The following is a 13646-nucleotide window of genomic DNA, read 5'->3' on the forward strand; positions in this document are numbered from 1 at the left end:
GGGTTTAAATAAGAAATCATGAGGAAAATGTAACTGTTTGATCAGATTTCTTGTTATTCGGGTATTTTATGTTACACAAACACTGTTTGGTTTCCTTCTCAAAAGTTAAAAATATTTAAATTTGTGGAGTCTGTCTTCAGCTGTTGTCTGCTTGCCATTCATTTGTTTGTTATGTCGCAAGGGACTCTGGAGAATTACAACTTCAAAATGTAGTGGTATGTATATATTTATGTGTATTTTTTTAAATGTTATTTCCTTTATTTATTTATTTTACTGGAACTTAAAGTGCAAATTTTCAAAGAAGCTTTTTTTTTAAGCCAGACCATTTTAAAAATACGGCAGTACCAGTACTACTTACATATCTCACTTTTGCTATTTTTGTGAAGTTTAATACATTCTGCTAGGGAGCGCTGGTCTTGATTTAAGTCGATGACAGATGCAGACTCTAACTTGGATTTGGTCCCAGCTGAGTCAGCGATCCCAGCTGGTTGCCACTACGGGGCGTCTTAGTGCTGGAGCAGTGCCTGACCCCCAAAACCCTCCCCAAACGGTCACACAAACACACACATTCACAATACGCAGTTACAGAGACATAATCTACAATATGGTTGCATGCAGTTATTTTAATGTGCAGTTAAAAAGTACATTAAATGCATTAGTTGCTTTAATTTAAGCAATTCAGGCAAATTACAAGTTCTTGTATGAATCTAAATTTTTCACACTTACACGAGGAATGTATAATAGCAGAAAATAAACCCCTGATTTGAAAAAAATACCTACAACACACTGACAGTACAAAAGATATAAAAATCAAGCTAATTAGAGCCAATATAAGAGCCTCGTCAAAACGTATGCAGATTGCAAAGCTTGGTTTTGATTGACACTGTCAGGGAGGTATTAATTTATAAATAGGTTTACTAGGTGGTTGTAGTTTCCAGTGTTTTAGGAAAGGACTGCATTTCTTTTCCTCTCGTCTAACTCAATAAGGAAAGGAAAATATTACAATGACCTCACTCTACTACATTTAACGTAATCTAATAATATCCATTTTGTGTGCTGTATCTGGCATTTTACTACAAATATGATTTGTTTAACAAAACAGAAACACTGGAATTGACTCAAAACTATTCTACAGCAGTTGCAAATCATGCTTTTATACAGAGGTTGCAGTGGGTTGCTTTTTTGAAACAACTGCACAAGAAAAATTAACAACTCCACATTTTTTATGAGGCCAGCTTTTACTCTTTGAAAGTTTGCATCTATAATAAATTTGTGCATATCACCAAACAAAATCAGCTTTATATAAATGAATGACTATTTTGAAGTATGGCTACAAGAAAAGTTAATTTCCAGTTATTGTCTTTGGAATAAGGAATTTAAATTGTATTAATACATTTTGCATAATTTTTGATAATATATAAATAGATGCATAGACATTGATTTTGCCTTTCTACTTCTCCCATAAAAAATCATCACAGCAAGTGGCCTACAGTACATCAATTTTTGGACACAATTTAAATACTTCTGCTGCTTCAGGCACAAAATCCCCCTTCTTTTTTTTCCACTCTGGCTTGCAGCGGTAGAGGCTCGACATAGGGGTGCTGGCTGGGGATCATGTACACAGTAAGAGGGTACTGTTAATAAATCCATGCAGTAATCGAGTGTTTCTTGATCTTTATTGAGCCATAGGATCTATCTATAACAGAGGTGGCCAAGTCTGGTCCTCGAGAGCCCCTATCCTGTCTTTTTTTTCCAAATCTCCCTCCTCTACTGCACCTGAATCAGATGATCACTCATCAGCAAGCATTCCAGAAGCTTCCTACCAATCCTGATTATTTGATTCAGGTTTGTTGGTGGAGGGAGACATAGAAAACAGACTGGATAGGGAGGAGATTGACACAAATCACATGAAATCCAAATAAAATCAAATAATAAAATAATGCAAATCTAAACACAATTTAATTCCAAATCGACTTAGTGTATAATTTAGCCATGTTTAATTGAACACAAAACTAATTTGTCAAGGAATCATGGTTTCTTTTGTTTTGTGAAAGGCAACAGGTGCATACACATTTTTATAGCACCTTCTGCCCTCTAATGGAGGTGAATTTAATTCTTCTGATAGCCACATATTATGTGTGACTGGCAGATAAAAAAATGATGTATTTTTCCTCTTTAAAATAATCCTTTCCAGATTAATTTGCTGAAATCAGATCATCCCCAACAGACTCGCAGTGTGCTCTAATTGCACATTGCGTGCAGCTGCGTCATTGTTGAGTACCACTGCTGTCCTGGAGCTCTCAATGACTCATATATATTTCATATAAATGAACAAAGGCCACTGATCAGTATAAAAAATAATAATAATAATGTAAAAAAAGAAAATATGAATTAAAAGAAAATCAACTTGCTTAATTTAGGTATCCATTATATATCATTGATTTGCTATTAGTATAACTCATGAGTTGCATCAAAAAAAATCTCAGTACAACATTAATGAGGAACAACCTGCACTTTTATGTAATTAAATTAGTACTGTGTTTAGGTTTTGATAATCTTGCAGGAGAAAAAGGGGACGTTTTGGTTGGTGGGCTGGACTTAATCACCGCTAGCCAATGGAGGCACAGCAAAGCCTCGCCACTCGCTCAGTCGGCATCTGAAGCTGCTGGACGCTACTCGCACTCTCCCGAGGCTGCCCTCACACACACATCGATACTCCCAATACATCCACACACGCACACCCCCAACACACACATACGGACATACGAAGAAAAGCCACGCGCCTGGGACATATTGTCTAGCTTTCCCACGCCTTTGCGCAACATGGCTTCCATATTAAGACGACACGGCGGGATGCGCACTTGAACAAGTGTCTCCTCTTGATTCGATCTCCTCAAATTGGACCCCGAAACAGACCTGAGGAGATATCCAGCGCTTTTTTGGGGGGGATCTCTCTCTCTCTCTCTCTCTCTTGTCAATTGGATTGATTGATCTAGTCTGCAAGCTTCCTGTCATTGCCGACTGCGAAGTGTCAAAAGTTGTTTGGACTACATGGATTTCTGAAGTGTCTATCTCTCCCCCGTGTGTGTATGTGTGTACACGTGTTTTTGTGTGTGTGTGTGTGTGACTGACTCGTCCCCAAAGCACCCAAGGGTGCGCTCCTCGTCATTCACCTTGTTGACGCACCCCTGAAGATTCAACCCGAGAAAGGGAGGGGGGACATATATCCCCGACTCCGAGGGACAATACGCCACATTGGACCGATCCAACCTGAGTGCCCGTTTCGAGCGAGGGTCTTGAATCAGAGCCCCTCACCTGCCGAGGAATACGTGGCCAACTTTTGCCGTAGTGATGCTGCAAGTGGAAATGATCCTCGCCGTCTGCCTGCTGATGTGGATGTGTGTTTTTAGCCAGGAGCCCAGTTCCAAAGTGGTGGCCGACCGCTACGCCGTCTTCTGGAACCGGACCAATGCCAAGTAAGTCGCCGCCTAGACCAGTCGCGACAACCGGGGGGAGGAACCGCGCTCCGCTTCGCCCAGCGCTCTGGCGAGCAGGTCCGCTTCGGGAAAATAGCTCTTTCTGCGGCGTGCGTTTGTTGTGGAAGCCCGTGACATCCAGGTGTCAACATTCTTGGACCTTTGACGTTTAAAGTCACTCGAGCAGAGCTAGATCGGGATACAGGGCGTGCGCGTCTCCGTTATGAACCTTATAATATGACGAAAAATCTAATTTCTACATTTAAAAAATATATTATATATTATGTATATCCAATTGTATCCGAGTGTTCGCTTTATTTCGGGGCAAAATTATGTGATTTTCCTTAAAAGAGCCATATTCTGAGAAAAGAAGAGTAATATGTCTGAAAATAAGCAATTGTTTAATTAACTATTGTTTTATTTTGTTTAATTTCTCTCCGAACCAGTGGAAATTTTCACTCATTTAAAAAAAAAGAAGCACAATTGGCTTAATTCAATTGGGAAGTCGTTCTAAAATTTTCTTTATTTGGGGGAGAAGAATAAATAAAATCAGCAATCAATTTCTTGTGCTTAAACACAAACCGTAGTCACAGTCAGACCAGAAAACGCACACTTTCTGAACTTTTTTCTTGACTTTTGTTTTTCAAATATTTGTTTTTTTTAAAAAAACATTTTCCCTATTTTTGACACACAAATATATAGTGGTTTACCGTTGGCATGAATCCAACTGTATGCAATTCAGTATTGACTGAAGAATGAAAATGTTTTTCACAAATCTACAAAATAGATGACAGATTTTCTAAAACACTGACGGCCGGTCAGAGGATAGAAGCAAAAGTTCTGTAGAAACAAACTTTTTCTATCGAGCCAGCACTATTGCAAATACTCTATTAGTCAGTCCTTTTCTGCAGTTCTACTGATTAGTTTTGTCTCCGACATTTTAAATTGAAACCTTTTTTCACACGCCTCTGTTGTCTTTAAAGGAATATGATATTATATTATTTGTTTTGGAGGGAAAAAATCAATAACTTACCCGACATAATTCATATTATGTGATATTTGTCATGTGATTTCCTATATTATTGCTCTTGAAGTTTGGAGAGATGAGGGTCATTTCTTGGTGCAGTTTAGTGGTCAAGTTTTTAAAAGTCCAATGCCGTTTGTAGATGTATTGTCAATGATATTGCTCAAGCATGACGACGGATTGTGGTCTTTAAAGCTGACTTGGTGTTATTTATTTAATTTTTCTTCTCACTGTAATTTTGACCTTCATTCCTGCTTTTGATAGACACCTTTTTCAAGGGACCGTATTTTGTTTTCTCCCGTTTCTTCCGCGAGAAAGTTTTGACTCGACTGGACGCTCTGTTAACTTGATGTTTTCCAGATGTTCGGACAGGTTTTCCCACTTTCAGCTCATAAGACCAATTTGAAGTAAAAGTTGCTAACATCAAGAGGAAAGGAATACGAGCCGTTTGCACCAACCGGACTAGGTTCATGTTTTTCTTTCTTCAGAAAGTACATTTGGTCTTATAAAGCCAGCGTCTTGCTTCAAGGAAGGAAAGGAAACTTTTTTAATTGATATATATTTATTTTATTTTATGTAAATAAGATTTTAATTGGCTACTTATATGGCTCACTCCATATTTGCCAGTTCTCTCACTTTTTTTATAATAATTTTTTACTCCCCGCCCCACCGTATAATATGAATTGATCCCAAAGCAAAAGTTTTATGGTGATAAGTCCTCTCACAAACATCTAACCGGTCACTTTGCGTGTAATTTGTGAAAGCTGCCCCTGCTTTTTGTTCTCAAAGCCCTTCCGATCATTTACGGTGGCAGCTCGGCGCATGGAAAAGTGATCCCGTCTGACTGGGAGTTCAATCTAATGAAGCAAGGCAACCTAATTGATCCAGCAGGTGACTTAAAAAGTGTAAAGCACACATTATTTCAGGCTGACTCTAGGAGATGAAGTTGTTTAGTCGCCACTCGTTTTTCCATCTGACAAAGCCACATATTCTCGTGGCTGGAAAATCACTAGTTTACGGGAATTAATCACCCCAAATGTGTTTGGTTTCTGATTTATTATGCCTGAGTTGGATATACCGCGTCCTCGTATGTCGTATTGTGTTCCAACTTTCTTCCTAGAGAGAAAGCCACAGTGTCCACAAAGTGATTTTATTTACTCACTGTGTTCACAATTAACTCAAAGTTAAATTGTAAGTTTAAAAATGTCAACTTATTAAACACAGGAATGTAAACACTACTTTTATAAAAAAAAAAACATATTAAGATGATCAACACTGTGGCTAATCACACAAAGGTTTGACTGTGTTTTGACAGTGTTCCAAAACAATGAAGTGGCGACAATCAAACAAACAAACAAAGAAAACAGCTGAATATTTTGTAAGAAATAAATACAAAAAAACAAAAAACAAGTTGATATATATTTTTTGAACGGTCATGTAACGCCAAGAAAGAAAAAGTGGCCTCTGAGAATTTTAACAGCGTGGTGGTTGCAATTAAAATTTGAATGGAGAGTCTTGGTTACACAATTTGGGAGCCATATTTCTTTTATCTTGACATTTTTTTGAAAAGTGTGCCGGTTTAAATTTCTCCCATATTTTTTCATTGCTGCGTGGATGTGGGAATACAGATTTAGCATATTACCTGCTACTTTGGTTGACTATTTTTCATCTCAGAATTACACATTAGGACCAATCATTTGTAAATGACTTTATTAACATCACATTATTGTTAATTCACTTCTTGATCTGTCTTTGGATTTCCTTCATTTAGTATTCTGGCCAATAGAGAAGTGTTTGGAAAAGTCTTAATGCGTGTCCTCACAGGGTTCATTCAGCTTGAAACGTCTTACAAATAAAGGGACATTTCTCTCGGGCAGTGTCTGCCCTCTGCAATTCAGACGGCTGCCTTTCCTTGTGAGTATTTATTCTAATGAGAGGCAGACTAGTGCCCTTTCTATTCCGACATGTCCCTCTAAGCCTTCCTCGCTTGTCGCTTCTCTCTCCCTGTCTGCATCTCCTTGTCCGGTGCTGGAACATGAATGAACACAATTAGAAATTTCTCAGAGGTCAACATGACTTCAGTAGGTCAGTCGAGAGGACGTAGGAAGTTTGTGACTCTCCTTGTCAGTGTGATTTTTGGCCATTACGCATGGTGATTTTTAAGTTTCCATTTGTATTTTGCTGCTCACTTTTTATATTAGCATAGAGTCTGGAAACGTGATTCGTGCTGCATAATAAGTACAGACTGGAAAAGTATGAAGTGTACATTACATGTTTCTATACATATATTTGTCAAGATTAATATACACATTTCTATGTACCAGGCGTAATGTAAAAGGTGGGGATAATGTAATGGAATTGTGAATCTCCCCTGAGTTTTGCTGAATAGTTAGGAAAAAAAAGGCAACCGAATAAGAATTTACCCGGTGCTTTAGATAGATAAAATGTATTTTTTTTATATACTACGTATCTAACTATACTATACCAAATAATGAAACTATTTTATAATTTTTATTTTTTGGTTGGTTTTAGTATTGGGTGGACTAAAGCCGGCATAATGATGAAATGGTTGCTTAGAATTTAATGTTCAGAATTGTAGAAAGATCACTTTTAGAAGCAATTGAGTCAAACTGCTGCCATTCTATCATCTTAACTGTCATATCCCCACACTATTTTGTTTTATTCATGGCCAAAAATGTACAGTAAAGTTAATCTAATGCTGTTGTTACAGTTTACTTAGAAAACACAATTTCATCACTATTCTTAATACTGAAGTGATTTATTGAACAATAATTTTCCAATATAAAATTTAAGAATTTAAACTGTCAGGACTCAATAAAATGAATTAAAAAAAATAATAATAGCATGCCCGTAAGAGACCACTACCAATTTGCTCCACGCACTGCTTAAAAAACTAGCAAACGCCTAAATTTTTTCCATCGTATCAAATTTCCTTCTGTCTTGCTCTTGCTCTCTTCCTCTCTCTCGGTCTCTTTATTTGTCTTTCTCCCTTTAAAATTTGCATTGTACGTAAAGAGCCATTTTCCGTAAAAAGCGAACTAGTTAACAAAACAAATCCAGCAGAATCTAAAAGTGTTAAATTTCTGGGAATTTGCGCGCTTCAGAAATAGCGGGGGCTTGTTTCCTAGACATAGACGGATGCCAACTCTCTCTATTGGGTTTCTGGTTGTAGACTGATGTGGAATGTACCTGTCCATGTTGCTTGGGAGGACCCCATGGAAATGGATAGAATATTATTATTATAGAGTAATACTATTCTTTTAAAAATCAAGTAGCCTCTAGGTTTAATTACATGAATGAGTATGTTTTTTTACTATATTTAGTAATATGTTGATCCATTACTGTACTGGACTCTTTTCCTTGGTCTAAGGACTAATTAGTTCTCGTTAATGACCCCCTGCTTGGTTGTCTTCTTTAGCCTGCGGGACCAACAATGACCGGCTTTGGTGAGAGCTGTGAACTCCGAAAGTGGAGATGACACAGTGCGAAGGCAGGAGGCACAAAAACAGAAACAATGTTTGTGAGGAAGGATGATTTAAATGAGAAAGTCTTTTTTTCTTGGTTTGGTCAAGGTTTGGATGTCACATTGTGTTTTCTCAACAGACCTGTAAAGGCACTTTCCATTTAGATTAGATAGTTTTCCTTTTAAACAAGAAAATGAGGGCAGCAGGCAGCGGTCAATGTGCTTGGCATAGCAGCTGCTCTTTTGGCGCGTGGCGGCAGAGAAGAGCTAGGACTTTTTGGCCGTGACCCTTGGAGAGTTGCTCCAGTGCACACTGAAATACTATTGCCGGTGAGGAATGCCTAAACGTAGAAAAAAGAAAGACAGCTTACAATTTTACAACAAAAATTAAGCTTTTGTATAATAATATTTTTGTTATCATTTTTGGATGGGCATTTGAGTAAGGAAAAACATATCTGCCTGACATTGAAATGTTCCAAAGTAACTTTTAAAAGGTTTTTGGAAAATAACAGCAATTAAAAAATATATTTCATTTATATTGATATTGAGGTAGTATGTTAAAAATGACATGTAATGAAATTGAGAATTTCCGCATTAGATCTTTACATCGATGTGTAGATCTAAAAAGAGCTCCAGCATTCTCTCACCCCATATTTTTGCAATATGAAAACATGGATTCATACATTCATCAAAGTTCCTCAATAAATATCGATAAAGAAATACAGCAGATATACTTTTAAAGAGATATTTTACTGTCATTGTAGTTTTGTTTGTACAGGCAGACCTCTTGCGTGGTTCTTCCGTAGATGGTGCAAGTGTGTTTAATGTCTTCTGAACATGTCTAAATATTCTTGTTTTATGAGCCCTTTTCACTCGGTTGGGTTGTCATTTTAAACTCCAAAAATATGGACGCCATTTACACGAGGCAGGCTTATTTCGCTTTCACGTTCCCTCCTCATTTGACTCGGGCCCAGATCTTAATGCCCCGGTTTTTTGTTTCCACAGTAATCGCTTCGAGGTCAGACAAAGTGCTGAAATGCTACTATCAGAGGAGTAATCTGTCTTGCATTGAACCGTTTTGGAAAGAACTTGGAAGCATTGCTAAGAATTAACTGGCTCATGCAGCAGCCGCATGTCACGACAAAGAAAGATTTTGCCCCGACAATTTTCTTTGGACACTAGTCACTTATTTTAGTTTATTTTTCCGCTTTTGCATCCGTGTCTGACACAAGTTATCCATAAAACATCAACGATGTACAAAGTGCTGTGCTATTACTGTTTCCTTAACGTGATTTGCTGCTTTAAGCAAATAAACGTCAACCATTGTTTTCACTCTAAAATGCTTTTGAAGGGCCCACTCAATATTAGCCAAATACACTTGGATGCATAGGAAGGTTTTTCCGTCTTAATTTAGGCTAATTGACAGTTGCCAAAAGCGATAGGAATGATTAAAATCTGAAACACCATTCATGCATTCTTGTTGTTGTTGTCCTCTGTCTCATAAGATGGTGGCCCGAAGCAGCTGTTCCTGCAGTAATGCTTGGTTGAGCTATCATCCTTGACCAGAGTGTGGTGCTGCTGAGGGAGCCTCTGTAGGACTTCTTCTCTTAACCCGTTCTGCTTTACGTAGATAGTTTTAAATCCATTTGCAGATTTTAACCAGCACTTTCTGTTATGGGTGATTTGTCCTTGTTAAATTCATTTATCGTCCGACTTTAAAAGAAGCACAACCGCTCCTTGTAAAAGGCCAAAATGGCTAATGGTACCCCCCCGCCCCCTTTTTTTTTTTACTTTCTGTCACTATCCAGCTGGAAAATGTGAGGACAGCTACTGAGATTGACATTTTTTTTAAGACCAGACTTATTTTCCACAGATAATTCCCGTCATGGTTGCCTGCATTCGGACCTTTCTGCACCATTTTCCTTATTTAAGTCGGGGATCTGCGGGGGGAGTAGTGACTGGATGTTTTTCTAGCTGGGCCACGGTGTGGAGAATAGATCCCAGAAGGGAACACATCTCCAGCTTGTGAATAAAGTCCTAATTGATGGGTTTCTGCCAGGTTGTAAATGATTCGTGCGCCTATGCATCATGACTGGCTGGGAAACAGTCAGACGCCATTCTTTAATGTGGTCTATTTAGAAAGGGAACACAATCTTCTTCCCGTTTTAGTTTCTTTTTTTTTTCAGTTACAAAGAGCAAATGTTTTATATCTTGTCATACACATTTTCTCTTTGCCTTATGAACTATAAAAGAAATGAGAGTCAAAATTAGGTAGAAAAAATTTGATTAAAATGTGGTCTTGCAAAAATGTTGCATAAAAGCAACTTTTTTTTCTATCGTGGTGCCAGACAATACAATTTTTCATTCATTACTTCATCTATTTATTAATTTATTTACCACTTATCTTCACAAGGTTTGCAGCGGTGCTGAGCCTATCGTAGGTATCTATCGACTGGGTCAACACTGAAGGCTAGAACAATCAATAAATAATCAGTATAGTCTCTATATTCCAGTTTTACATTTTTACAATGTATATTCAATATTTTAAGTATTTGAAAATGCATGCCCATCAAACTAGTAAAAATAGTTCAACCAACTTCATTCGTACTTGCCCAAAAATAATCTTGCTGCAATTGCCTGGTTGAGTAGCAAAAACTACAAGCAGCCCCCACCACTTCCATCACCAAAGCTGAGCCGTTCTGCTGAAAGGCAGCCATTGTTCTGTTCTCCCCGTCCACTTTACATGGGCTGAAAGTAATGCATGCACTTTAAATAGAGGCAGAAAAAGGGAGTGAAGGCAGGGAAGAGGGGAAGAATGGAGTGAACAGTTAGGAGAATCTGAAAGCTGGAGTTGTAGCTTCTTTTTGAATGAGGAAAAACAAGATGGGAGGACATGGGTAAAGTCAATTCAAGACATGAGGGAGAGACGCTTGTAGTAGCTGGGGGTGAGAAGGCCAGCTTGAACAGAAAAGAGATGGGAGAGAGGTGGCAGCTTCCCTCATTTGCAACCAGCCGTATCCATCTTCACTCTGCTTCCATCCTTGTCTGTCCTTGGCCAGATTTAAAAGATGCATGTCTCTGGCTGCCTCTCTCGTGGTGGCAGAGGTTGGAAGAGTTTGTGGTTGTCCCTCAGGGGAGGAGACTTGGGTTCCTCACGCATTGGAGATGTCTTCTTTGTGGTTAGTGACCCTAGGGTTATTTTCTGCAGAGACAGGATTAAGCCTCCTCAGGTTCAGTCACCTAGCTTTGTTTCCTTCACACATGCCATATGTTTTACTGGGGAAGAATGAGTAGCAGTGCTGCGGTACTATAGGTGAATCTTGGTTTGCAGCCACTGTGACACACTGCGTTGTGTCCTTGTGTTTGCCTCTAAAACACAAATGTAACCGCTTGTGTAATGTACCACCTTAACACTAGATGGCTTAGGGCCAAAACACTATATATTTAAATAATCTCACGAGACAGACCGGCACAATAGATGAACTGTTTTTGTCCTCAAAAGAGTCTCTGCGAGTGAAGGTCATAAACAGACTTGTTACAGTCATTGTGATGAATAATGTGGGTAATTATGCATGGTTGTAATTCAAACGGTGTGTGTCTCTTTGGGAATGTCTTACTATCTTGTCTTTTGACTGCACCTTTATTACATTTTGTTCTAGCTTTATTAGTCTCTTGTCAAATTTTTGTGGGAAATTGGTATACGCTTATGGGATCGGTTTGAAAGATGCCTGATAGGAAGTGTAAAAAAAAAAAACATACTGTGGAATTGGGTAAAGCTGATGTAATAAGCAGCATGCACATATACCACTCGTAGTATTAGTAATAGTATTTTTGTTCCACCCAATCTGACACAGGCTGCTGCCCTTAGGACGTCATATATAGAGTTCATCCTTCGTAAAGTTGTGAGAATCTACTGTGTTGATCATTCATTGTTTATGTTCAGTGGATTTTCTTTTGAAGTACAGTCATTTTTTTCCTTCTCAAGAGGGAAACGACTGATCCGTGGGATGTGTGAGGAATCTCATTTCCATCCTCTTCTCTCATATGAGCCGTGCTTAGAATGGTCTTGATATCATCCCTGTATAACTAAATATGACAACCCGACGAACACAAATCAACTTTCTGAACACATAGAGCCATGCACTCGCACACGCAAAAACACAGTCACATCCTCACACACATACTAGTCTGCTTCAGAAGGTACATTTATTTCTTACTTTATTTATTACTTTATTTCTTCAATAATACGTTTAAAATAAAATAAAAGTCTTTTATGTTTCCTGCTTGTTTATTTTTGGGCTGTGACTCAGTGAGCATCAAGCTGGAGAGTGGACAAGGCTTTGAACTGTGCCCTATCCCATGACTGCAGCCCAGGGTATTAACCCACAGCCACTGAGAGGCTTAAAAAGCCATCAGCTCATTGTCCTGAGACATCCACTTAAAACATTCCCCAAAATATTCCCTGTCCTTCTCTTTTCCTCTTTCTATTCTTTCTTCAGGATGTTTCAAGCTTTCTCCTGCCAGCATTCATATTAATCAGTTTTTAGGGTCTAATGAGATAAGTGAGACTCAAGGTGTCTCCCTAAAGTGGCCTTAAGCTCTCCAGATAAGCAGATGTGAGGAGTGTTACCTATGTTCACGTCATTGGGTGTGTATCACACTAAAAAAAAAGTCTATTGTTTTTAATCTTGCTCTTGTACTGTTGTTTTTCTTTAACCAAAACAGCTCTTTAATTGGTACATTTCTCAGTAAAATAAATGGAGAAATAAATGTCTGTATTCGTCAACTCATTGATTTTCAAATAAACAACAGCTTCAACAGCAAGAGACAAATTATTCCTTCAGTACAGAAAGTGAAAAAAAAAACACTATTTGCGAGAGGACACAGCAACTGTGATTTCATTTAATCTATACAATTTACTTTTTTTATCATTGTTTTTTCAAGCTAGTTCTATCTAAAATTGTTACTGAGAAAAGGGTTAATAAAAACATTCTCTAACAATATGAGAATTTCATATGGTTATGATCTTGGGTCTGGCATTAAAAAAAAAAAAGATTTATCTTGCTCCTTGTATTCTAATCCCGTCTACTTGCTCCTCCAAAAACCTATACAGATCCCTTCACGATTCTGCCAAATATAGGGCATTTGGTTTCCACATGCTTTTTTTGCTACACAGGCCATATTGCCCTCACTCCTGTCTCAAGGATTATCAGCCCCCTAACAGGACTGTCCTTGCCACTGGCTATGGTGGTCCTGCTGAGTTGACCCAGCATGGCCACTGCAAAGCCTCAGTGTTGTGGCTGTGTGTTGTTACTTAACTCACGTGCTGACTACCTTCTGTTACGTACCCATTTTTGTAACCCGCCCCGAATATTTCTTTCCTAAATAATCTTTGGTCTTATCCAATTACTCCAAGCAAAGCCGCTTGACAGATGTGGATAAAGAAATGGCGGCAGAATTGAGAATATTGAGTGTATTTTAATGCATTTGGTGGAGTTAAATTATATGCATAAAACAGGCAACAGCAATTTAAGTCAACAATAACTGAACCCTTCTTTCTCAGTTAGTTTATAATATTTTTCTTTGAGTAAATGTATAAAATAAAATGAATGAGATGTAAATATGCATTTATTTGAAATATGAATATATTTTTACTGTTAGC

The 13646-nt window shown here is 38.1% G+C and overlaps 1 protein-coding gene across 2 annotated transcripts in view; it reads left to right on the top strand.

Annotated features, from left to right (window-relative positions):
* Positions 1–2965: 2965 nt before the first annotated feature.
* The window catches only part of LOC144195887 (ephrin-A5b-like), a 69168-nt gene continuing 58487 nt past the window's right edge, over positions 2966–13646 (top strand). For both annotated transcript variants that reach the window (XM_077715754.1, XM_077715755.1), the window contains exon 1: positions 2966–3476. In XM_077715754.1, coding sequence (XP_077571880.1) covers positions 3352–3476 — 125 coding nt within the window. In that variant the 5' untranslated portion in view covers positions 2966–3351. The remainder of the gene's footprint in view (positions 3477–13646) is intronic.

The sequence above is a fragment of the Stigmatopora nigra genome, chromosome 4 (assembly GCF_051989575.1).
Source record: "Stigmatopora nigra isolate UIUO_SnigA chromosome 4, RoL_Snig_1.1, whole genome shotgun sequence".
Lineage (NCBI taxonomy): Eukaryota > Metazoa > Chordata > Actinopteri > Syngnathiformes > Syngnathidae > Stigmatopora > Stigmatopora nigra.